We start from the raw sequence: 26,760 nt of genomic DNA, 5'->3' as shown, positions 1-26,760 counted from the left end.
GAAAACCAAGTGGGAAGTGTTCTGTGGTCACATCCACAGCAAAGAGAAGGTATCCATATTTTAAGAGCTGCCTCGGCTGGCACCTCCAGGCAGCCTTCCGGGATTCTCCAGTTCTGAGGCAGGAGCTTCTCCGCTGTGCTCCCAGTACTCCTTGAACAGAGCTCCAGAGTACAGCTATGTGGTCTTGTTATGGTCTCCTTAGGGGTCTGTGTACCCACTAGAGCCTTGTGTCTTGCCTGTGGGCACCTCGAGTTCAGGGAACAGAGCCTGGACCGTAATTTGCTGAATAAATTATTTTGTGAGTGATGGGTGGGCAGCTGGCAGAGGCAGTGAGACTGAAAGAATCAGCTTGAGCCTGACTTTCCCAGGGCCTGTCCTCAAACTCGCCGTTGCCCACACCAAAGTCTAGGGGGTCGAATGAGGAGGCTGAAGAGGAGCCTCCCTCTCTTGTTCTGTGGTCTAGGATAGTGACTCTCAATGTGAGGTCCCTGGCCCAGCGGTATCAGCATCCTTCAGGGACTTGTTGGAGATACACATTCTCAGGCGCTACCCAAGACCTGCTGTAGCAGAAACCCTAGGGTGGAGCCCAGCGATCTGTGGTGTAACAAGCCCTGCTGCTGATTGTGACCCACCAAAGTGTGAGACCCATTGCTGTAATGTTTCAAGGGTGTGCGTTCACTTTCCCATAAACTAACACCAAAGAGGAGAGGAGGTAGTGTGTCTCTAGGGGTGAGGGGGTCTCTCCCCTGCTGAAGGCTTCCAAGAAGGCCCCTGGGGCTGGGCCCCCAGGACATGGCTCCTACTGGACCCCCACTCCCGAGGCTGAGATCATTGTACTGACAGGGCAGGTGCGATGGGGACAGTTGAGATGCCCCTGTCCTCTCCCAGGTGGTCCTAGACCAGACAGGATGCTGCTCCCACCTGGCCTTGAGTTCATTCCATTCCCGCTGCCATTGCCCAGCATCCCTTCTACGTGCTGCCTGCAGCGGGGCCCCAGGGCAGACACGGCTAAGGGAGACCCTAGAGATCATTGGCTAAAATCACATACATTCACACAAGCCCCAAAACACGCAAGTGTATACAACTCAATATGCACACCTATGAACACATAAATATGCATGCAACCCAAAACACAAGCATCTAAAACCCAGATTATAATCACAAACACATTCCCAAGCACAACCAAATACCCCTCAAAACATACTCAGATACACACACAAACACATGGACACGCACACCTCAAAACACACAAGCACCAATTCATAGACCCACTGTATTGGCTTCCTAGGACTCTGCAACAAATTACCACAGAAGAGAACCACAGAAAGTTATTCTCTTCCAGTCCTAGAGGCCAGAAGTCTGAAATCAAGGGATCAGCAGGGCCGTGCTCCCTCTGCAGGACCTAGGGGAGGATCCTTACTTGCCTCTTCCTAGCTCCTGGGGGTTGTCAGCAGTTCTTGGCATTCCTTGGCTTGTAGCTGCCTCACGCCAGTCTCTCCCTTTGTCTTCTCATGGCTTCGTCTAAGGACAGCAGTTGTTGGATTCAGGGGCCACCCTCATCATGTGTGACCTCATTTTAACTAATTACATCTGCAAAGACCCTACTTCCAAACGAGGTCACATTCTGTGATTCCACGTGGACACGCATTTTGGAAGGAAACTGTTCAGCCCAGTAGCTCTACACATCCCAAACACACAGCTACAGAGGCAGACAGGCGCACGCACACACACACACACACACACACACACACACACACACACTCCTCTACCTGGCACATGGAGCGCTGAGCTCCTGAGAGGAGAGAGAGCCCCTGAGTGTCAGAGCTATCCACTCCTCCTCTCTGGGTGTCCAGCACTGAGTAGCCTACATCCTTATTACAACATTTACCTGGTGATGCTGCTTTTCAGTGTGGTTTTGTTGTTTTGTTCGAAATGGTTAGGTATGCATATAGTACAAATTCAAAAAGCAGTAAAGACGCTGGGCGTTGTGGCTCATGCCTGTAATCCCAGCACTTTGGGAGGCCGAGGTGGGTGGATCACCCGAGGTCAGGAGTTAGAGACCAGCCTGGCCAACATAGTGAAACCCTGTCTCTACTAAAATTACAAAAATTAGCTGGGCGTGGTGGTGCACGCCTGTAGTCCCAGCTACTCAGGAGGCTGAGGCAGGAGAATCGCTTGAAACCGGGGGGTGGAGGTTGCAGTGAGCCGAGATCCTGCCACTTCACTCCAGCCTGGGCAAAAGAGTGAAACACCATCTCAGAAAAAAAAAAAAAAAGCAATAAAGAGAACAGAGTGAAAGGTAACGCTTGCTCACCCTGCTTCCTCGCCACCTGGTTCCCCGCCCGGAAGACAAGCACTGGAAACAGTTTCTTGTGCATCCTTCTAGAGGAAACAGAGACACGCAGGAGGCAGCATTCTCCATGTGCCGTCTGCATCTTGCTTTTCCTGCCTGGCCACGCACCACTTGTCGTTTATTCTGGCTGCTTTCACACCACTTGGGTCTCCTCCACCTGACTGTGTGCTTGCTGAGGACAGGCCATGTGTTATGGATCCCTGCCTCTTCAGCGCCTAGCTCGGGGCTGGCCCAGAGCAAGTGTTCAGTGAAGGCCGGCTCTGTCTAGACAGTAATAAATTGTCAACAGCTGGTTGGATCTGAGTGGGACTGGCTGCAGAGCTTTGGTTGATCAGAGCCCATCCTGGCAGCAGCAGGAGGTGGGATGGATGGCCCCAATAGGCTGCTCCTGCTAATGGGCACCTCCCCACTGGCAGCCTTCAACCCAGCTCTAGCTGGAGCTGACTCTGGGGTTGGGGCCTCTGCTGCCGTATCCCTATGGCTGCTTCACCTCCCTCTGCTCCTTCCTGCCCCCTCCAGACTCCTACGGAGGAAGCAGTCAGGGGAGAGGCTGGAGGGAGAACCATGCTGCCTGCCTGCCGGCATCTTAGCCCAGGGGCCCTGCAGGAGCTGAGCTGAGCCATTGCCCAGCCTTGCTGGCTGAAGACTCAGTGGGGACTTGTTGCCACAGAGACGAGAATTGCAGCAGTAACTCAGGGTTGAACTGGATCCTGCAGCTTCACCCAGTTGTGGTGAATGTATTTGTTCCACAACACTCAAATATGAGATGCACCACATTTAAAAAAAAATCAAAACAGCAACAGATGCCCCAGTCTGAGATTTGCCATGACAGTCTTTGAGCAAAGCCCTAGGGGGAGACAGAGGTGGGCAAGGGCTGCTCAGCCCTCTGGGACTAGACCAGGGAAATGCTCCTTTTGTCCCTCTGTGGAAGGAGGGCTTAAGTTAGATGATTTGTAAGATCTCCTCCAGCCAAAACACTCTGGGTTTGACATCATGGGGGCCAAATGAGTCCTACCCCAACCCACTGCCAATCTTTCCTTTCTTCTGCAAATATTTGTAAAGCACTCAACCCTATCCAGCACAGCAGAGGAAATAATCAGCAAACACAGCCAAGGGCTCTGTTGTCAAGGAGCTTCCCTTTGCGGGGAGGTGTGGGGAGTCAGCCATCTGTTACGTCATCCCGTAAACAACATCGAATGTACTAGGTACAACAAGGAAAATTACACTTAACTTTATTGAGCCATTGCAGTGTGCTAGGCACTGCTCTAATGTTTCATGTGAGTTGGCTCTCTTAAACCTCACATCCACCCAATAAGGCATGTGCTATTAACATCTCCATTTTACAGATAAGGAAACTGAGGCACAGGGAGGTTAAGAAGCTTGCCCAAAGACATGGGGCTAGTAAGTAGCAGAGGCAGAACTTGGGCCCAGAGAGTCTAGTACTAGAAAGCCACATTTACTGCATGCATGATGCCTGCCTCCCAAGATGCTCGGAGGTATGGGACTTGGGGAGCTGGGCCTGGCCTGAGCTCTTCCCTAAGGAAGCAAAAATGGAGCTGAGATTAACCAGGAGGAGAATGAGTCAAGTAATGGGAGGGAGAACCTTCCAGGTGGTGGGACTGGCATATACAAAGGCCTTGTGGCAGGAGGGAAGATGGCAATGCTCCAGACACCGAGGGAACAACCTAGGAGGCTAGAGATGGAAGTGAGGGGGAAGTTTGACACGATGAAACCAGAACACTAGGAAGGGCAGCACACCCAGGCCTTGGTGGCAAAGTTAAGGAGAGCGAAGAAAGCCCTTCTAGCTGATTCCATAACAGCTTGGTCCAGGAGGCCTCCCTGGGCACTGCAGACTGGGTTCGGTGCATTTGCCAGCCCTTCTCACACCGCGTTGTCACTGCCTTTCAGCCAAGGCCTTTCTCATTCCCCTTCTAGAATGAGCTTGAGGAGGGTAGGAACACATCTCATCCTCTTTAGCAACCCCTACCCGGGTGAGAACTCAGGAAAGAGTAAGTGAGAACAGTAGGATGGAAGGGAGGGTGAGATCACCAAGACCTGGGGGTGTACCCAGAAGGCTGCCTGAAGAAAGCAAGTTGAACTGGGCCTTGCCAATGGAGCACTTCTGTTGGGCAAGAATCAAGGTCCTCCACAGAGGGGAGGAATGGAGGGGGCAGAGACAACCAAGGCCTTTGATGGGCAAGGGGCCTTCTTTTGGCTGGAGCTGAGACTCCTCGTGGGGAACTGGGGGAGGTGAGACTGGAGAGGCTCCTGGGACCAAGAGGGCCTTCCCTAGTCCCAGCCTCTGCCCTGGAGCAGGACAGGACCCGAGAGCTCAGATGTCAGAAGGAGCAGGGAGCTGTGCAAAAGCTCGGGCCTTGGCTTCAGATCTCCACCCCTGCTGCTCAGCTGCTAGTTGTGTGAGCCTGGGCAGGCTGTGCACCCACTCTGGGCCTCAGCATCCTCCTTTGTAAATGGGGACAGTTGGTACCTCTCCTCTGGCAGGACTGTGGGGGCCAGGTGAGATGATGACTTTGTAAACATACTTTGTCACCTGGAGGAGAGTGCACATAGGCCCTCCGTCAGGCTCAGAGGTAGTCTAGGGACCAGGCCCATTCAGGACCCCACCCCCCACCTCCTGGAGGCTACCATTTCTCTTTTGTTCCCTTCCCTATAGGAGTCTAGGTTTAGACCACCCCAAAAAATGACTAGAGGGGCCACAGTGGCCACCATCTTCCACTGATCCATTGAGTTGGGGTAGGGAGGTGGGAGGGCTGGGGCAGGGGGCTGGGGAGGCTGCTCCTGCCTGCCCTAGTAAGAGCTGTGCTGGGGAGGCCTCCAAGTCCCCTTCCTGGTCTCTGCCCCTGGGACTTGATGCTGTAGTCAGCACAGTACCACTGCTGTCAGGAGGAGCCACTGACCTGGGGTGGAGCAGGGATGGGGGCTTGCCTCTGGCTTCCAGGCAGACACCCAGGGACCTGGTGGCCACCTTGGCTTCGATGGTGCAAGGTCAAGTCTTGATCTGCCTGCATGTGGCCCAGCCAGATCCTGACAGGGGAGGGAGAGGAGATGGCATTGGATTCAGGCTTTGACTCTTCTGAGTAGGCAGCCTGCACAGGAACCACTGGGCTCCATGTCACCGTGAGAGCTCAGTCCCTCCACCCTCTCCTCCTTGTCAACAAGTCTGAGTGGGAGCTGATCAGAATGAGGGCATTTGAGGAAGGGAAGAGGGATTTGATGCGGGAGGAAAGCTGGTTACATGGATGCCTGTCAATCTCAAGCCTTCCTTTTAATATATGATCTTTTTCTAATTAGAAACAACAATACATATTCATATTAAATAGTTTTTCAAACTCAGAAAAAAATGTTAAGGACTATTAAAAGAATGTGATATAATTTAGTTTTTTTCTTTTATTTTTCTTTTTAGAATCCAGATCATTTCATTTAGCAGCATTGTGTCCTGCTGTTTTTATTTCCTATTTTACCTTTTTAACATAGGCACGGAGTCACCTGTCCTCCTCCCCGTGTCTCCCTGAGTCATTGCCCAGTTCCCAGGGAGCTGGGTGACTGTGACATCCCCACAGCTGCCTCTGCCTTCTGTCTCCAGCCCCACAGGGGCACTGTCATGGCTGCTCATGGACTCAGGGGCATGGGCAGAAAGACATGGGTTGTGGTCCAGGGTCTGGAGGACAAGGAAAAGAAACTTCCTGCCAAGGAGAGGCATCTGGGGGGGGGGGGGGGTACCAGAGGTGAGATGGATGGGGTGGGGAAGCCAACACTCTCAGCTTCCAGCCTGGGTCCAAGTGGCCACCTTCTCTCCCGACGGCATCCCAGCTCCCTCTGCCACCCGCAGAGGTGTTAAGAGGATAAGTTTCTTAACCTTCTGGGCCTGAAATTCCTCATTTATAAGATGGGATAATAATAGAAGCTGCCTGGTCCTTCTCTTTAGTTGAGAGTCCCTTAAATGTAGTACAGATGTGGGAGGCCATCCTCCTGTACCCCAGAAATACAGTCCTCCTGGAATTGTGCCTTCAGAGGCTGCATGATGTAGTGGAGCCAGACACTTAGATTCCAATCCTGCCTCTGTCTCTCTCCAGCTGTGTAACTTTAGGCCGTTACTTAACCTCTATGAGCCTCAGTTTCTCTATATATAAAATGGGGATACTGATTTTTACTTCTTAGGCTGCTACCTCTCAGGTTGCTTGTGAGGAATCAACAATGTTCAGTGGGATAGTCATAAGAAGGCCTGGCCCATCACAAATGCCCATATCCTCTCCTGCCCCTTTCTTCTCCTGAGGCCTCCTCAGGGGCTACACCCATGTGAACCTGGAGTGTGGTCCCAGTATTCCCTGTCAGCCTTTCCTTTTATCGATGTACTTCTGTCTTGAGCCCAGCAGCTTCATTCCTGCTTGTTGGGATCAGTGTTCTCTGCCTTGAGGGTGGCACACAGCAAAGTGATCAGGAGGGGGCTGGGGAACCAGCCCCCCAGCTCAGGCCCTAACTTCACGGTACTAGCTCCCTGATCTGGGCAAGTCTCTTAACCTCTCTGGGCCTGAAACTCCTCATTCATAAGATGGGATAATAATATAACCTGCCTGGTCTTTGTATAGGAAACAAAAAACACTCTAGGAATCTCAAGTAAAACCAGGACTGGGACATGAGGCTGTAGTCAGCTTGATTCACACAGGGAACCGCAGGGTGTTGAAGTCACTGGAAAAATTAGAAACTGGGTCTTCAGAACAGAGCAGAACTGTCCCTCCAGACAAATTACTTCTCTCCAAGTCAGGAGGGCCATTACTGGAGCCATGGAGTTCACATCCTTTCACCTGCTACCCAGGGATAAGAAAACTGCTGCAGCTTTTACCACAATTGCCTCTCACACCACCCCCTCCCTGGGAGCCAGAGACTGGGCATTGAACTTCCTGCAGAGACTCCCTTCCTGTCCTTGACATGGCTTGTCAGCAGAACGCCGCCTGAGTATCAGGGAGATGGCCTCTTCCTCCCTCTCCTCCCTTCAGCCTTGTAAATCTATCTCCAGCATGTCTAATTGATGGGCTCTAATCTGTATCCAGAACCCCAGCTGCAAGGGAGTGTTGGTAATGTAGCGTTTAACTTTCCAGCTTCTGCAAGATAGGAAGGCACAGAGGTGGGAATGGATGCTGAGGGCATCAACCGTGTCCCACATGCAACCTGATAGGTTTAACCCAGTCGACACCTGAAGAGACTTGGCACAGGGCCTGGCACATAGAACTCACTCAATAAGTGTTAGCTGTTATTCTTATTCTTGGGCTGAGGCACCAGCAAGAATTGCCTGGCCCTGCCCACGAGCCCTGGCAGAGAGCAGCAGAAGCAGAAATGCCTTTGCCCAGCATGGTGCTGTCCATGGTACTGAGAGCCCTGCTGGACCCAGCCAGGAGCGACGGTATCATTGCCCTGCTTACATCATGGGCCCAATGGCAAGGTGGAACTCCAATCCTCTCACCACGTGCTGAGGCTTCAGGAGCCACTGTGGCGGAGGGGATGTTTGGGGACCTCTAAGGGAAGGCTGGCTTCGATCCTATGAAGAGGACAGCAAAAGCAACAACTTATGTTTGTGGCACAGTTTACAGAAAGAGTCTCCATGCACTATCTCCTTTAACTAACCCTCATAACCACCCTGGTATATGCAGGACAGATATGATCTTCAAGAAAAAAACTGAATAGCAAGAGGTTAAATAGCAGCTGCTAAACAGTAGAGCCAGATTCACACCCAGTCTCCTTACCTGCAGCTGTATGCTCCTTCCGCTCCCTGCACTGACTTGGGGAGGGAAACTTGGTAACCAATGTGCGCTATGTGGGGGCAAAGATTTGGGACTCATGTACTCTGTGCACTGTGCAAATGTGTGCAAACCACCTACATTTTATTCTTTCCTACCCCTGAGTGTGTCTCTGGGTAAAGGGCCTTCTGTCTCATTGAGGCCGACTATGTGATGGTCTTTGGGAGAACCATGGAAAATATAAGAGAAAGACATGGTCCTACTATCAAAGAGCCCATGGATTTGTTGGGGAGCTGGCTGCTCATGTGCATGGAAAAGTGAGAGGATAGTCCCAGGCAGTGGTTGCAAGGCCAGCTGTGTGAAGAGGGTGGGAACAAGGTGCAGACAGGGCTGGTCATCTGAAAGAAGGTTCAGAGGAGTAGAATATAAGCTGGACTCAGGGGCTTTAAATGCTGATGAGACCAAGGCTCACCAAAGTCCAGGAAGAAGTGCCTCAAGCTGTGTAGGGGTGGGGCAAGCAACTCTGAATAAGGGGGCTGGTGGGGCAGAACAGAGAGTACCCTGAGGAAGTAGCCAGGCCAGTGGCCTCTGGGGTAACGGGAGGAATACCAGAGCCTGGAACTTCCAGTGAAGAGGTGGTGTGGGCCTCTGTAGATTTTCAGCCAACTCTCCACAGATTTGCGACCAGCTTGGGGAGGGGGAAGAGATTGCATGGGAGGAGAATATAAGGACCAGCCTCATGAACTGCCACGCTGTGACATGGTTTAAGAGGCAGTGAGGTATCATCCTTTACCCCCACATCTCCCCACCCTCTCTCCTTATTTAGGAAGAGTGAGAAAACTTTTGGGGTCATCAAGAACTCCTTCTCTAGGTGCAAATAACCCTGGAAATCTCAGTCTGGTGCTTTTATGTCTTGGCTGCACACAATAATTGACTGGAGATCCTCATGCTTAATGTCTGGGGTAGAACATGAGTATCTAGATTTACTAAACACCTTCTAGGTGATTCCAGTGACCCCCTCCCAGGCTAAGGAGTCACTGAAAGCAGTGAGTGGGGAGCCAAAAACCCCAGTTCTATCCCCAATCCACCATTTTCCCCAGCCTTAAGCAAATCTCCATGTCTGCTGGAGACTCAATTTCTCCATGTGTAAAGCTGAGCAAACCACTCTTTGTCGTGAAGATTTGAGGAGTTTGAGGATGGTATGGAGCAGGGAAGGGCTTACTGATATTTAGGGAAAGATTTATGGCCAGCGGACATGTCAGTGGTAAAGGATGTGAACCAGAGCCCTTCATTCCAGTGACACACCCTCCCTCTCTCCACACCTCCTCCAATAGTACCCAGCCCCCTAGCTGTGAGAGTGAACCTCGCTGAGAGGGGGGCCCTCAGTGAGAAGGGGCAAGAGGTGATGGGGGCAGGACAGGAGACCTGGAGAAGAAGGAAGAAGGGGAGGTGGGAGGTGATGCCCAGGACCAGGAATCCCAGCTTGTTTGTTTAAGTCCAGAACCATGGGAGATAATCTTACCTGTTGTTTACAAAAAGGTGATTAATTATTGAAACTACTGGGAAGGCTAAATGGTAAGAGGGCAGGGCAGGAGCTGTGGCTTTGTGCACTCTGGGGGTCATGGGGTCAGGGGAGAAGGTGGGGGTGGCTCCCCATCCGTAGCATCTTTTCCTAGGACATGGCTTGTGGCTATAGTGATTCTCTAATCCAAACCAAAACACATGCCCTATGGACCAGTTCCTGAGAACTCATGGGGATGGTGGAGCAGACTGGGCCCTGGGCTGTGCTGGGAAATGCAGGCTCAGTGGCTGCAGATCCAGCCTGGGTTCCTGGCTCAGCCCACTCTGCTCTCCGCTGCATCACCCTAAAGGCTAGGGAAGCTGCTGTCACTGGACTAAAGTCTGAGCAAGGTCATCCCCTTCCTCTGCCCCCTGCTCAGCATGTCCAGAGCAGCAGAGGCTCAGGGCCAGCAAAGCAGAGGGTCACAAATAGTCTGGCTTCAGGGCCAGCTCTGCCACTCACTAGCACTGTGACCTCGGGCCAGTTAACCTCTCTGGGCCATTACCTCGAGCCAGTTGTTTAACCTCTCTGGGCCTTAATTTTATCTTGCCTTTAGGGATGATTCTCATACCCTAGGGTACTTTTGAGAATTAAATGAGCTAGTACTTAAATAGAAAATATTTAGCCCATATTACTTGCTCTGTAAATGATAGCTATTAATAAAATTCATCCCTCCCTAGGCTCTCCTGGACCATCCTAACTCTGGGGTCATCCCTGAGATTTGGCTTTGGCCTTGAGATGTCTAACTCATCTGGAAGGGGAAGTGGGAAGCAAAGTGCTGGCCTTGCTAGTTAGGGCAGCAGTGGATGAAAGCAGGCTAGGTCTGGAGGCCTGGGAGTGAGCAGTAGGATGGGGCAGACAGAAAGGCAAAGCTAGCTCTTTTTGAAGCCTTTGCCCAGTTGCCAAGGACAACTTTGCCCAAGCCTAGAACAGCTGAGCTGCCAGCTTTTGGCATAGGAACCCAGGATGGAAGAGAAATGGGACAGGAAGAGAGCCACACACTTTCCCATCAGATAAGATGTGCAGCTAGGAGGGGACCTGAAACCCTGACTCATCAACCAGCATTCACATCATCTCCCACTGCCCCTCTTTGGCCCACAAAGCAAGGCTGACATTTGTTTCTTATGCACAGGAAGGACAGAAACAACCACCACCTACCAGCTGCAGTCTGAGGGATAGTGGATGGACCTTTCCATCCTCACATCTCTCCTCTTGCCTGCCCCAGAACAGAGAGGCTGGAAGGAGGAGTGTGGGGACTGTGCAGTCTGGGCCTCTCACCATAGCCTGACAAATAAGCTGATGATGAAGGGGACAGCAGCGCTGGCTAATTAAGCAGTCATATTTCTCAAGGATTGTACAAGTGGATTTGTGTGAACTATCTTCCTTCCCCTTTGCAATAACCCTGCGAGGCAATACTGTTATTATACCCATTTTCCAGATATGGGAACTGAGGCTGAGAGAGATGAAGTCACTGCCCCTGGTCACAAAGCTAGCAAATGTGGATCTGGGATTAAGTACAGTCAGTGGCTTCAGAGAGCCTGATCCTTCCCATTGCCTCAGGCAGCCTTTGTCCTATGCTGTGAAAGTGATGTCTAAGCTGGTGGCCCTGCTGTGTTTTCTGTTGGCATCCCAGAGTTTCTAGCTTCATTCTTTCCAGTGCTGATGCTTTAGTCTCCAGTAAGCCAAAATCTGGATTTTCTGCCTGCCTTCTTTGCACCCAAGAGCTAGGTCTCCCTCCAGAAAGAAGTAAGGTCCAGGGAGGGTGAAGGGATGAGGAGAAAAGGCTTGGTGCTGCTCTAGGTTTCCACAGCAACAGCCTCCCTCATTACTGCCTCTGCTTGCTGCCTGGGAAAGCTGAGGAGGGTGGTGAGGTGGGAGAGGGTGAGGATCTTGTCTCCTTTCTTTTCCTCCCTCACTGCCCTGCAGGTTGAACAGTCAGGTTGAGCTGAAAACCTGCATCTGACCAACCTGCTTGATGGAATTCCCCACCTTCTGCCCCACTCCAAGCTTAGTGGCTGGGGCCTTGTAACTAGGGGTCCTCCCAGGCAGAAGGGCCACCTGGTCCAAGCCGCCCAACAGCAGTCCTCTCCCTAACCCCAAAGGCTGGGATGTGAGCTCCCTAGAGAGGACCTCATGTTTGTACTTCCAGGGGAAATAGATACTCAATGTATTCTTGTTGAGTGAATGAATGAATGGGCCAATAGTGATCTATTCTGCACTGTAGCCACTGCCATTCATTTTCACTTCCTCAAAACATTATATTCAGCCTTCCCTCTGGGTCTTTGCCAATATGGGTGCCTCTGCCCAGGCTTTCCCATTGCACAGGACTAACTCCTACACCCCCTTCACATCTCAGCTTGGTCACTTTGTCAAAATTCAAAACTTCTGTACTTCAAAAGATACCATCAAGAAAATGAAAAGAAAAGCAATAGACCAGGAGAAACTATTTGCAAAGCAGAGCTCTAATAAAGGGTGTGCATTTGAGCATAAAGATGACCAAAGGGGCCCTGAAGGAGGGTGCTGCCGGCAAGGGAGTTCCTGGGTCTGTAAGTCTTGTAGTCTCTCCACCGCATTTTGTTCTTTTGCAGCAGCCCCGTAGCTGAGTGGAGCCTCTGGGCCTGACGTGGACCTTCACTGGAGAAGTGACTCAGGTGGGAAAAGTCTCCCCAGGCCTCTCCACCTGCAGGATCGCCTTTCCTTCACCTTCCCCTGCCCGCTTCCTTAGCGCGGGCTCCTCCCAGTGACCTCCAGCAGAACTGCAGCCTCCTGCCGTAGCTGACCTAGAGCCCGAGGTAGCTCAGATGCCAGCTCCTTCCTCCAAGAGACCCTAGAAATGCCATTGGCCGCTACTCTGATGCTTTGGCAGAAGGCATGCCATTAAAGTGTACTGTGTTCGATGTAACTATTACGAGTTTGCATTTGGCTAAACGTGCTAGTGAGTGAGTTAATTAGCCAGCTGGGGTAGAAATAAGGAAACCTTGGGTGGCCTAGGCAGAGCTCGATGGAGCAGGAATTAGGGAAACTGAGAAAGACAAGCAAGAGACTCCCGGATCCTGCTAGATGCTAATCTAGAGGGTGGGAGTGGGAAGAGTTCTGTGCACCCCTTCCTTTTCCAGGGCTACTCTCAGGCCCTCCATCGCAGGTTCTGTGAGTGAGCGCAAGCAGCCCAGACTCCCAGGCCACCTCCCATCCCCTGCTTCAATCCCTTTACCTTCATTCCTGCTCCATCCCCATCTCTCAGCCCTCTCCAACTCCTGGAACCTTTCCATGGTGCCCCCTGGATCTCCATTCTTCATTTTGCAAATATTTATGTGATGCTCCGTGTTCCAGGCATTGTTCTACAAGATGAACACATCCTAACTCACTCCTCTTAAGAGCCCTGTGAAGTGGGTACTAATGGCTGTTGCCATTTCCACTTTACAGAGGAGTAAAGTGAGGCATGGAGACCATAAGTGCCTTGCTCAAGGTCACCCGATGAGCGATGAGCAAGCATTAGAGCTGAGATTCGGGGTCGCAGAACCCATAATCCTCAGAAGCATCCCCAGCTCCTCAGTCTCCTCACCTTCTGACTGGGAGACTCCCCAGCCCAGCTTCCCTTACCACCCTCTCAGAGGGTGGTTCCTGCTTCCCCACCAACACCACTGGTCTGGGGATGGAGACATGTCTTTCTTGTTCCCCTTGGCAACATTGAGACTCTTCCTCCCTGCTTTCTAAAGCCCCCTGTCTTGGACCCACAGATGTCAGCCTAGACATCTTGTTAGTCATTAAGGAGTCCCCCAGGCTACTCTCCCCTTCCCCCCTGACTGTCTCCCCAGTGCTTTTCCTGTCTTCATTCTTGCTGATGTCTATGTCCACATCTCCACAAAGATGATCCTTCTGATACTCAACTGCTCGCTCCCATGGTCATGCCCGAGACCCGATCACCACCAATAGCTGGAATCTCTTTCATCTCAGCACCAAACATCCCAACATCCCACTTTCTGAGTGCAACTCCCTCTGCTGTGCACCCACTAGTCGTCCACAATTCTATCTCCCCTTGGAACTCCAGTACCTTTCCCTGGTCCTCACCCATCTTGCATCTTATTTCTCTCCTGGCTCAAATTCCATGGCAAATCATTAAAATTATTCACGTGCTACACCATCAGCCCTCTTGTCTTACGCTCATACTTGCTTGGGGAAACCTCTACCCCAACTAAGTCTTCCACACCTGCAACCATACAGGTGAATCCAGCATAGCAAGTCTGACTGCTCTCATCAATTCAAGATCATGAGCCTCCATGGGCCCCACTGTTGCCTGGCAATCCTGCTCCATTTCCCTAATCCATCCTCTCTCGTTCCCCTAGACTTCTATTTCTACCTTTTTTTCCTGTCCCCAAACATCCAACATCCGCCCACCACCACCACCTCACACTGTGCTGAGACCTCATTCCTTCTTTTACTGAGAAACTTGAACCAAAGCTGGGCATGGGGGCCCATGCCTGTAATCCCAGCTCTTTGGGAGGCCGAGGTGGGTGGGTCACCTGAGATCAGGAGTTCAAGACCAGCCTGGCCAATATGGCGAAATCCCATTTCTACTAAAAATACAAAATTTAGCCAGGTGTGGCGGTGGGCACCTGTAGTCCCAGCTACTCAGGAGGCTGAGGTAGCAGAATTGCTTGAACCCTGGAGGCAGAGGTTGCCGTGAGCCAAGATGGCACCACTGCACTGCAGCCTGAGCAACAAAGTGAGACTCTGTCTCAAAAAAAAAAAAAAAAAAGAAACTAGAAGCAGTAAGGACAGAACAGTCACTGGCTCCTGCTGCCACCCCTGGGACCAGCCAGCACCTGGGCATGTGTGCTGCCTTCCCTCACGCTCACCCAGCCAACAGCCTGGCTCTCAGCAAACATCTCCACTGTGCACTAGTTCCCAACCCTCTCACAGTCTCACTTTGCTCCAGCAGTCCCCCCCTCCTCCTACTTCTTCTGCTGAATCACTCCCACCACTATACAATGTGTTATTTCTCCCATCTTAACCACTTTCACCTCCAATTACTCTTCCAGAGAGCTGTTTTTGCTCACTGGCTCCAATTCCTCTCCTGTCATTCTCTCTGGAGCCTATTCCAGTCTGGCCACTTGCACATGGCTTAAACCATGGCTAATTTGGCCAGGCGCAGTGGCTCGTGCCTCAAGTGAAAGAGAGAGAGAGAGAGAGAGAAAGGAAGGAGATAGAGAGAGAAAGGAAAGAGAGAGAGAGAGGAAGGAGAGAGAGAGAGAAAGGAAGGAGAGAGAGAGAGAAAGGAAGGAGAAAGAGAGAGAGAGAGACACCATGGATCATTCACAGTTGTCATCTTTCTTGACCACATCAACACTGGTTCCTCCCTCCTCCTGGAAACATTGTCTTCATTCAACCCAGGACACCACCCTCTCCTGCTTTTCCTCCTTCCTCCCTGGCTGATGCTTCTCAGTGTCCTTCTGTTTTCTCCTCCCCTGCCCTGTAGATATTGGCGCACCCAAGGCTCCCACCTTGGATCTCTCCTCCTGCTACATTCTCTTCTGTAATTCAGGGCTTTTCCTCCAAGAGTTGTCGCTATGCTGGTGGCTTTTGTCTCAAATTTATGTCTCCCGTCTCTTCTGAACTGCAGACTCACCTCTCCAACTCTCTGTTCCCCATCTCCCCTTAGCATGTTCCAAACTCAACTCCTGGTCGCACCCCTGCACCCACTGCCCCTCCACTGTCCATTTCCATCCTGCACTTTCTGCCTCTCCCATTCCATAACAGCAACTCTATCTTTCAGTGGCTCAGGCCAAAAACCTGAGAGTCATCCTCGACTCCTTTCACTCTTTTACATCCCCTGTCTAATCTGCTGGCAAATCTTGTTGGTTCCACATTCAGAATATTTCCAAAATCTGAGCACATCTCCCACTTCCACTGCACCCATCCCAGTCCGGGCTACCATTGTCTCCTGCTCGGACCCTGGCTGAGCTCTCCACGTCTGCTTCTCTGCTTGTTCACCCCTCCTGCTCCCTCACCTAGTCTCCATATGAGGATCAAAGAGTTCTCATTAAAGCAAGTTATTGTGGGCTAGGTTCAGCGGCTCATGCCTGTAATCCCAGCACTTTGGGAGGCCAAGGCAGGAGAATCACTTGAGGTCAGGAGTTTGAGACCAGCCTGGGCAACACAGTGAGACCCTTGTTTCTATCAAAAAATGTTAAGAATTAGCCTGGTGTGGTGGCATGCACCTGTAGTCCCAGCTACTCTTTAATATTGCTTGAGCCCAGGAATTGGGGGCTACAGTGAGCTAGGACCGTGCCACCGCACTCCAGCCTGGGTGACAGAGCAAGTCTCTCTCTCTCTTTAAAAAAAAAAAAAAAAAAGTCGTTTTAATTCACTCCATGGCTCACTCCCCATGCCCTTCACCCTGCCCTGTGCAGCCCACTGATCTGCTTGCTTCCCCAGCTCTCCGGGCAAGCTCCAAGCCCAGGGTCTCTCCTCCGCTTAAAGTGCTCTTCCCCCGCAGCTGCATGCTTCACTCCCTCAAGTCCTTGCTCAAATATCATTTTCTCAGCGAGGCCTTCCCTAATCACCCCTTTACAATTCTAACCTCACCTGCATCCCTCCACTTTGTCTCCCCAGGGGAATCCCACAAGGGAGGGGTTTTTATTTATCTTGTTCACTGGTGCATTTGTCTAGCATAAAGCTCACCAAATACTCAAATCCATCAATGAATGGATGAATGAGTCTACTTTGCTTGAATGGAAGTGAGGGGTTTCCAGGTAGAGGTGAGGTCTGAAGGCAAAATGAATGGTCTTTTGAGAGAAGAACCACCTTGCAGATAAGTTCAAGTAGCTACCGAACACCTCCCATTTTCACTCACCCTTCCCACTCTTATCCATGCCTGAGGAATGGGATGCCAGGGATGGCAGGCTCTGCACTGATGTCTCACCAGAATGTTCAGGCTCGCGGAGTTGGCTCAGGTCCCTGGGCAGGTGCTGGTCTCCCTAGTTCAAATGCCTGCAAGACAGAGACCTTTCTAAGCCAGGCATAGAAATAACAAACTCCACATATTCCCAGTTATTTGTGGGAGCAAAAAATTAAAACAATTGAATTCATGGCGATAGAGAGTAGAAGGATGGTTACCAGACGCTAAGAAGGGTATGGGGGTGGTGGGGAGTGGGGATGCTTAATATGTACCAAAAACCAGAATGAATAAGACTTAGTATTTACTAGCACAGCAGGGTGACTATAGTCAAAAATAATTTAATTGTACACTTTAAAGCAACTAACAGAGTATAATTGGATTGTTTGTAACCCAAAGGATAAATGCTCAAAAGGATGGATACCTCATTTATCCTGATGTGCTTATATCTCATTGCATGCGTGTATCAAACATCTCAAGTACTCCGTAAATATATACAACTACTATGTACCCACAGAAGTTAAAAAAAAAAAAAAAAAAAGACAGGGGCCTTTCTTGAGTCACTGCACGTGCCAGGCACTGCATCCCCTAAGAGCTATGGCCCTTACCATGGCTGGATGGTGACTGGATCAGAGATTGTTGAATGCAGAGATGGTTGTGACTGAGCCCTATCTGCACGGGCGTTCCGTGAACACAGCGGTTTTGACCTCCAACATGAACATTTCCACGCTGGGGTCTGACCCACCTTTGTGAGATTTGTTCATTTATATACAAGAAAAACTTCCCAAGGTAGAACTGGAAAGACCCATTTGGATGTGCACTTTACAGCTCTCGTTCCAGAGATCCAGTGGTACAAAATAAGAACTCTCCCAGGAAACCGGAGCCAGTCTGTCATCCGGCCCTGGGTGTGAGGCAGCTGTTCTCTTGCAGGACAGGGCTGTGTGCCGTCTCGTGGGCTCACCTTCCTGTCTTGGGTATGGAGTGACCCAGCCTGGCCAAGGCACTCGGTGCCCATCCACAACTCCCCATCAGGCTTCTGTGTTTTGCAAAATGCAAGGGAATCTTTGTGTCTGACCTGGACGCCCTCTGTTCCCCAGGGAACCTCCCAGGATGTCTGCCTCACCGGAGGAACTGAGTACAGGGGGAAGGTTAAAGAACATGACAGTGGACGAATGCTTCCAGTCTCGGAGCACCGTCCTCCAGGGGCAGCCCTTCGGGGGTGTCCCCACCGTGCTGTGCCTCAACATCGCCCTGTGGGTGGTGAGTCCTGGGCACTGCAGGAGGCAGACAGTAAAGCCTCAGACAGGGTTGAACTTTCACAGGTGATACAGTGGGGGACCCAGTTGTCCAAATGGACAACAGCCACAGTGATATGAACTACCTGAATGTCAGTCCTGCCTAGGGTGGCCCGGGTAGGTGGGCCTCGGAGAGAAGAGGCTGGAGGAAGAGGCAGAATTCCTGGGATTCTCTTCCATGCATCATTGTCCAAAGGTCCACCTGGCCTCCCGCCTGTTTCTCACTGCTGAGGTCTTCAAGGCACATTCTGGTCCCATAGTTCTGAACATACCACCAGCTCCTTTATTCAACGAACTCTGAGCATCCACTCTGTACCCAGCAGCTGCTGGGCGCTGGCAACCCAGAGTTGAAAGGAATGGCCCCTACTCCAACAGAGCTCACCTTCTAGTGGAGGAGCTCCCTGGGGACCTTAGGGACAGGGTCTCCCCCAAGGGAATGCGGGGGGCCAGCCAAGGGGAAGGGATCCATGAACTCTCCCACCCCACATTGCTTTTCCTGGCCTGTAGCTCGTCCTTGTGGTTTACTCCTTCCTCCGGAAAGCTGCGTGGGACTATGGGCGCCTGGCTCTGCTGATACACAATGACAGGTGAGGAGGGGTTGAGATGGGTGAGCTGTTGCCCCCTTGGGGAGAACCTGCTGCCCCCTTGGGGAGAACCTGCTGCCATGGTCAGGACGCGGCTCTGCCCAGTGCCCAAGCTGCAGCAGGTGTCTCGCCAGCAGGTGGCCTCTGCCCCTGCTCTGCCCTCCCTGCAAGAAGGGGACCTGGAGGGCAGCCATCCCTGGGCACAAGGCCATGTTTTTCTCTGGTCTTAGACTTTCTGGATCACGTGACTGGACTCCCAGGATGCCTGGTGCACCTGGCACAGGGGCGATTGCTGTCTATGCCCAGAGCTGTGTGCTCAGCAAAGGAGCTGAGGCATGCCTGCCCCTTGCAGAGCAGAGGGCAGCCCTCAGCCAGGGAGTGGAGAGGGAGCAGGGCAGGCAGCTGGGACCTTTTCTTTCCTTTCTTACCTCCCTGCCCCGTCCCTGGCTGGCAGCTTGACCTCGCTGATCTATGGGGAGCAGAGCGAGAAGACGTCTCCCTCGGAGACTTCCTTGGAGATGGAACGCAGAGACAAGGTGAGTGCTGGTAGCGGTCTAGGCGGGGGAAGTCCCGGCGCTGGGCAGGCGGGCATGGTGTGCACAGGGAGAAGCACGGCTCAGACCCTGGGGCTTTGCAATCAGCCGGGCTCAACCACTTCCAAATTCCTCAGCCTCCCCCAGACTCAGTTTCCCCACCTGAAAGATGGAGATATTGACCATACCTACTACTAGGGTGCCAAGTAAGTGTTAACTAATTAAAACATCTTAGAGAGATTTTTAACATTAATTTGTTTTCTCTGCTCAAATCTCCAACCCTTCTCACAGTCCTGTCCTGCCCATGTCCCCGCCTCTGACTCTGAGTCAAGGCCTCACCTCCCATTTCACATAGAAGATTCTAGTCATCTGGCAGGGATTCCCTCAGCCTCAGGCTCCCCAGCCTTGTTTAGTGGAGCGCAGTCTGCTGCTTCCTCCCCTTCCTTGGCGAAGACCAGCCCTCCACCCGACTCATGCATCCCTTCAGCCACTTGCTGGGAAGCACCGGCTGTCTGCCATTCACTGGACTGGGAGCTGGGGGCCAAGTCCTGCCTCATGGCGCTGTCTGCCCCGGGCAGGGGAGACGAGCAGACAGACGCACATAGACTGGTGATAAGGCACAGTGGAGAACGAGGGGGATCTGCGGCACAGGGGAGGTCAGGGATGGTCTTGGGCAGTGGTGACATTTCACTGGGGCCCTGAATACTTTGAGAGGGCGCCCTGAGAACGTCCTCCCTCCCCACCCCCACACACAGCTGAACTTCTGACAGTGGCCCATGCCGCTGTCACCACTTCCTCACCTCTCACTCGCACCCGGCCTCTCACTCACGCCCCGCCTCCCACTCACGCCTCGGCCTCCCATTCACACCTCCCCTCCCACTCTCGCCTCCCTTCCCACTCATTCCTCCCCTCCCACTCTGGCCTCCCCACCCACTCACGCCCCCTCCCACTCACCCCTCCCCTCCCACTCACGCCTCCTCTCTCACTCACACCCCACCTCCCACTCATGCCTCCTCTCGCCACTCACGCCTCCACCTCCCACTCATGTGAGCTCCTGTCCATCACTCATGCCAGTCAACCCTGCCAGCTCACGCAGTCCCTCGCCTCGCCACTTATGTCCCACCTCCCCTCCCTCTCTCGCCTCCCAATCACGCCTCGCCTCCCAATCACGCCTCACCTCCGTAGACCGTCTTTCTCTCTTGCACAGGTGTTCTCCCTTGCATAGGTGACATCACATTCTTTGGGTTTTCCTTCTAGCTCTCTGTCTGCTCCTACTGTGTCTCCTTTGCAGGCTTCTCTTCTACACTGGGAGTCTCCTCAACCAGCTGATCCCATACCCTTCCCCTCGCCCTGACTCCTGGGCAGTGACGCCCACACTGACAACTTCCTTTGCCATCTCTATGCATAAACTTTTAAATTCCTGTCTCCAGCTAATCCTCTCACTGGGCCCCAGCCTGCTTTATTCAATGTCTTTCAAAATACGTCCACATGGATATTGTGGTCATTTGGGGTTCCATTTGTCCAAAACATTTCATGATATCCCACCACACCCACCTGTTCCTGTGACCTTGGTCTCAGACCTCCCACCATCCTCCCCAGGGCCTCCTCTCCCTCTTACCCAGGCCCCCGAGCATGGCCAATGTGTGTCCACGTTGTGTTGCTTTGACCTTCCCCACTTTCTTTCTCTCCTTCCCTCCTACCATTGCCTGGTCCAGGCCTCCATCAACCTTTTGCCTGGACAACTGCAGTAGCTCTAACTGATCCCTTTAAGTCCACACTCTAGGGCCCTTATCCACTTTCCACCTGCATCCAGAGAGATTCCCCTGCCTGGGGACATATTTTCTGCTGCAGAGACCTTCACTGTCTTCCCAGGGCCTGTGGAATCAATTATAGATGCTGTGCCGTGGCCTGGTAGTTTGGTCCATCCTCCCTTACTCCTGCCAACTCCCCTATCCCCGCCACATGGGTCCACCTTTTAGTTTCTCAATAGGGCCGCCTGCTTCCCTCCACCAGTCCTTTCCCAGGCTCTTCCCTCTCCCCCTTCCCCAGTGGCCCTTCTCGGAGTCGCTCACCTGTTGTTGAGATTTCAGCTGAAGCATACTTCCCCCGGGAGCCCTGACCACCCTTCCTGGGTCCAGATCTCTTGTTATATAGCCACAGAAAATGCATTCCTCTTGTTTAACATTTTTAACCTGTCTGTAACGATCCCTCATCTGCGAGATCAGTCTAGTGTGTCTGCTTTCCACAGGCCCTGAACTTGGATTTGCTCATCACTGCACCCCACGTCCAATCCGGCCTGCCGTGTACTTAGCATCTGATGCGTATTTGTCAGCTGTGCTAAGTAAGCGGAGCCACGTTCCTTCCATTGTCATCCTCGAGAGGCTGGGTCCTTCACTTGCTAGGATCTGCCCTCTCCAAAGTGCAGAGCCTCAGACAAGTGACTTCATGTCTTGGAGGCTTCCTAGGTAGAAAAAGGGCAGCAACACCTACCTTGCAATGTGGCTCGCAGCTTTACTTTTATAAACATCACTTTGATTTTTTTTCTTATTACAATGACAAAAAAAAAAGTTTTATTTTAAAAAGTCTAGAAGATAAATCACTATGGCAGCAGTGAGGGGGACAAACTGAAGAGGGCATAAATTAAATGGGGAAAGAGAGTTCAGTGAGGTGGCCCCCACAGTGTCCAGCCAGGATGGGGAGACATCAGCCAGGGCCAGGTGGTGTGGGTGAAGAAAATGGGTCTCACCATGGTTCCCTGAGCAATTTGGGTCAGGCATTGTTACCCCCAGGTGGCGGGAGCTCAGACAGGCGAAGTGAACTGACAGCTGTCACTCTGTCACGTCAGCTGAGCTGGCTCCTGGGAACTGCGGCCCTGTGTCTGCCTCTCATGTGGCTGTTCAGCTGCTGAACTTTCTGAATGGTTTATGCCTTCAGAGCCACAGTGGGTACTCAGGGGAGGGAGTGTGTGTGTGTGTGTGTGTGTGCGCGTGCGCGTGCACATACACACACAAGACAGACACACACACAGAGAAATACCCATACAGGATATTCATGGCCATGCTTCTACTCATGACCTCTGCCCTTTGGTGGATGACCCATCCTCTGTCTATTCTAGTATACACCTGTGCACCTGTAGTGGAAGGGGCAGAAACACATTCCCAGGAAGGTGTGTCCCCAGTGGTGCCTAATCATGAGGGACCATCAAGAAAGCTACTTGTGGCCGGGCGTGGTGGCTCACACCTGTAATCCCAGCACTTTGGGAGGCCGAGGTGGGTGGATCACGAGGTCAGGAGATCGAGACCATCCTGGTAAACACAGTGAAACCCTGTCTCTACTAAAAAATACAAAAAAATTAGCTGGGCATGGTGGCGGGCGCCTGTAGTCCCAGCTGCTCGGGGGGCTGAGGCAGGAGAATGGCGGGAACCTGGGAGGTGGCGGAACTTGCGGTGAGCAGAGATCACGCCACTACACTCCAGCCTGGGAGACAGAGCGAGACTCCATCTCAAAAAAAATAAATAAATAAATAAAAAGAAAGCTACTTGTTCCCTTAGTCAGTCGCACCCTGTTTGCGCAGCTGGGCTGTGGAGACAGACTCTCCATGCAGGAGGGGTGACTGGACCTCTCTTGGCCCAGCTCTGCCTTGCTAGTTACCCCTCTCTGGGGATGCTCCCCACTGCTGCTGCCACCAGCATGCTATTCGCCTTCATTGCTCTGACTCACACCTGAACCTTTATCCTTAATTTAGTTCCCCAGGATGTAGCTGGAGGAATATCCTGCCGTGAACACCCACCGATTGGCCATTGTCACCATCAGCCAACCCAACACAGGGAAGGGGCCTTAGAAGGTGGGACTTATGCCAAGGGGAGCAAGGGACCGCTGTTTCTTTTGTGCCTTCTCAAAAGGAAGCAACGAGGAAAGGCAAAAAAGAAACAGATGTCCTTTGCTCCCCTTGGCATAAGGCCCACCTTCTAAGTCTCCTTTCCTGTGTCAGGTTGGCTGATAGTTGCTTCCTTTTGGGAAACACCTCTTCCCCAGTCCGTGTGGTTCCAGAGGACCATCAATCAAGAGGTCTGCCCAGTTCACAGAAGTGCACATGACCCAAACGGAGCCATTCTAGAGCTGTAACCTTGTGCAAGGCTTTGCTAAGTCCTCTGGGATCCCAGAAAGAAGCAGGCACCAGGGTAACTTCACCAGCTACCAGAGCTGGCAGCTTTGAGTTGCAGGCCCTAGCCCCCGCTCTTACACACCTTTCCAAAGACGACTCTCCCTAGTCCCCCACCAATCTCCCCATGGCTGAGGCCACCTTTCCCCACCACCCAGAAACTCAAGACAGCAAGACCCCAAGAGAAAGGTATCAACAGGACAGTACCCTCAGCACATGGCATCAAAGATGCCACCAAACCACTCCAGGCTTCATGATGTTTACCGAGGTGCAGGAATTCAGAGGGAAAGAGACCTTCTCCCTTGCAACACCCACATCAATCTCCTTAAGGGATTTTTTTTTTTTTTATTTTAATAAGTGGGGTCTTGCTGTGTTGCCCAGGCTGGACTCAAACTCCTGGGCTCAAGTGATCCACCTGCCTCAGCCTCTTGAGCTGCTGAGATTAAGAGTGTGAGCCACCATGCCTGGCTCCCTTAAGGAAATTTTAATTGGCCCCGCTTGGGTAAAGTTCCCATTGGCCAGTCAGTCACTGGAGGCAAATTCCCACTTGGACAGAGTAAGAGTAGGAGCCCACTGGACCACACGCATCCAGGGAAGGGCATCTCCGGAAGGAAGCATGAAGGACGGACAGAGAGCGACAGATGTTCACCCCAGAAGGAGTCACTTCTCCCCCTCCAGTTCAAGAGTCACCTTCTGAACCCCATTTCCTGTAACAGGAAGGCAGAGATGTCCCCTCATTTCCAAGGAAGCTTCTCCCTCCACAGTCACTGGTTCCCAACTGAGCCTTCAGACTCTTTTTCCCGGGAAGGAGGCCCCGGACACTGCCGCGGCTGCCTCAGATGACCCGGCCGCCTGGGTTCCCAGAGCTGGGCAGGGCAGGCCAGGGCCTGAGTTTTCTCACAGTTTCTCTCCTTTCCCCCCAGGGCTTCTGTTCCTGGTTCTTCAACAGCATAACCATGAAGTAAGTACCCGGGCTCTGTGCGCTTGTGACCGTGTTGCCTTGGGGATGGGGGGTGGAGGCTCCTGGAAAAGTTAGCAGCCCCCAGCCTGGGATGACAGGGCCTGAGCTCCATACCCTCCCCACCACCTCGGCCCATCACCGGTGAAGGATGCTTTCCTGGGTGACAATTGGTGAAGTGGGAACTGGGCACAGCCCACTGCCCCTCAGGGAAGGACCACTTTTAATAGCTGAATCATTACTCACATGCTTATAGAAATGCTTCTGTGAACTCCACACGAGGAAAAAGAAATCCTTCCTTTGTGCTATCTGCTTGATTTCTGTGAACATCATTCAGCGTATCATGTGTTTGCCCTTCTGCCCAAGCAAACACATCCGGCGGAAGGGCAGGCCTCTCTCGGCCTCGGTGCCTGGAGAGCAGAGGGGCAGCCCTTGCCCACCTCACCTTCTGGGTTTCTTGAATGCCAGACCCCACTTTGCAAAACAGCAGATCCCAAGTCACCCGTTTTCTCCTGCAAGCCGACCTCAAGTTACCTATTTTCTCCTGATTCCTCAACACCAGCCAGACGCTTGAGCAGTGCAGACACTTACCAGAACTCTGTGTTCCCACTGCATAGGCATACACGCGTGTACACTCATACATACACGCACACACACGAGCATGTGTGCCCACAGCTCTTCCTCCACCTCAGACCCCACATACTCGGGGGCTCTCCCTCAGTGTGCTCCATCTGTCCTGTCCTGCCCGTCCTTTAAACCCCTCCACCCCACCCTTACCCAAAGACTCCTATCATGGAGGCCCCTCTGTCAGGGACTCAGCATCTGGGAAAGCAGGAAGGCAGGGCATTGCACCGTGCATCCAGCACCCCTTGAGAGTAGTGTCATAGAAGACAGTTTAATGCGTTTACTGAGCAGCAGTAAGTCAAGCAGAGTCCCCATGCACAAACGCACGCGATCTGGTTGGAGAAATAAAGGTGAACAAGACTCCCTTCGTAGAATTCAGAATGGGAGGGTTATAATTGCCGTGCAGAGGGCATCTGGGGAAGAGATAAAGGAATTCCAACTGGAAAAGTACAGTTTTGAGCTAGGCATTAGAGGACAGGAAGAGTTTCAACAGGCGCGATGTGGGATGTGGAGGGCACATCAGAAGTAAAAGACTGTGGCTGAGCGCGGTGGCTCACGCCTGTAATCCCAGCACTTTGGGAGGCCGAAGTGGGCGGATCACGAGATCAGGAGATCGAGACCATCCTTACTAACACGGTGAAACCCCATCTCTATTAAAAATACAAAAAATTAGCTGGACGTGGTAGCATGCACCTGTAGTCCCAGCTACTCGGGAGGCTGAGGCAGGAGAATCGTGTGAACCCGGGAGGCGGAGCTTGCAGTGAGCCGAGATCATGCCACTGCATTCCAGCCTGGGTGACAGAGCGAGACTCCATCTCAGAAAACAAAACAAAACAAAAAAAAAAGTAAAGAACTGTGTGAGCCAGTTTGTTGCAGAGATGAGTAGGGTGTACCCAGACATGGTAAATCTGGTGTGGTTAGAAGCAAGATTTCATGGTAAGTGTGGCAGGGGAGGGTAAAAGATTGGGCTGGAAGTATCAGTTGGGGTTTTTTTTTTTGAGGCAGAGTCTCTCTGTGTCGCCCAGGTTGGAGTGCAGTGGCACAGTCTCAGTTCACTGCAACCTCCGCCTCCTGGGTTCAAGCAATTCTCCTACCTCAGCCTCCTGAGTAGCTGGGATTACAGGCACGCGCCACCATGCCCTGCTAATTTTTGTATTTTTAGTAAAGACAGGGTTTCACCATGTTGGCCAGGCTGGCCTCGAACTCCTGACCTGAGGTGGTCCACCTGCCTCAGTATTTCAAAGTGCTGGGATTACAGGCATGAGCCACCGCGTTGGGCCTCAGCTGGGATCTTGACTGGCATACTGAGAATCTTGGGCTTTCATCTAGAGATAGTAGGGAGTCAATTAGTATTTTCAAGCAGGAAAGTCAAAATGATATATGCGTTTAGGCAGAAGTGTGGAGAGTGAATGGCCTTAGAGAAAGTCCAAAGTCAAGGTGAGCAGTTAAGGAGGCTATTCCAATGGTCGAGGTGGGAGGTGCTGGTGACCTGAACTGGGGCAGTGACCACAGAAACAGTTGAAAAAATTGTCTTCCACAAAACTGGTCCCTGGTGCCAAAAAAGTTGGGGACCACTGCTGTATAGTATTTCATGATTTATATATCACAGTTCTCGTGTCCATTTCACCTTGATAGACATGTAAGTTGTTTCCAGTTTGAGGATGTTACAAGTAATGCATCTATGAAATTTTTATACATGTCTCTGGGTACCCGTCTTGCATTTCTGTTCGGTGTAAACCTAGGAGTGGAATCACTAGGTCATAGAATGTGCCTGATTTCCATTTCAGTAGATAATATCAACTGTTCTCCAGTGTAACTGGGCCAGTGTATACACCCGTGAGAACAGGAGAGCTCCCAATGCCCCACACTCTCACCAACACTTAGTGTTGTCCAGCTTTCCAACTTTGGCAAATATGGCAGTGTGGAGCGATAGCTTGTTATCTCATCATGGGTTTCAGGTGTTCCTTTCTTCCTAATAGGCTGCCTCTCAATACCACGAATGCTTTGTCTGGTGGTATGGCTGCACCATAGCAACCACTCAA

The 26,760-nt window shown here is 52.0% G+C and overlaps 1 protein-coding gene across 10 annotated transcripts in view; it reads left to right on the top strand.

Moving 5' to 3' along the window:
• TMEM63C (transmembrane protein 63C) overlaps window positions 1-26,760 on the top strand; it is an 83,815-nt gene that overhangs the window by 28,094 nt on the left and 28,961 nt on the right. For 5 of the 10 annotated variants that reach the window (XM_021941433.2, XM_021941426.2, XM_021941430.2 and 2 more), the window contains 5 exons: window positions 12,256-12,318; window positions 17,660-17,822; window positions 18,365-18,444; window positions 18,896-18,977; window positions 24,060-24,097. In XM_021941433.2, coding sequence (XP_021797125.1) covers window positions 17,673-17,822; window positions 18,365-18,444; window positions 18,896-18,977; window positions 24,060-24,097 — 350 coding nt within the window. In that variant the 5' untranslated portion in view covers window positions 12,256-12,318; window positions 17,660-17,672. Of the gene's footprint in view, window positions 1-12,255; window positions 12,460-17,659; window positions 17,823-18,364; window positions 18,445-18,895; window positions 18,978-24,059; window positions 24,098-26,760 lie in introns of all 10 variants that reach the window. The other 5 variants (XM_021941428.2, XM_021941431.2, XM_021941432.2 and 2 more) reach the window with 3 other exon arrangements.

Source organism: Papio anubis, chromosome 7 (assembly GCF_008728515.1).
Source record: "Papio anubis isolate 15944 chromosome 7, Panubis1.0, whole genome shotgun sequence".
NCBI lineage: Eukaryota > Metazoa > Chordata > Mammalia > Primates > Cercopithecidae > Papio > Papio anubis.
Note: the sequence above shows the minus strand (reverse complement) of the source record. Positions and strands in the feature narration are given on the sequence as shown.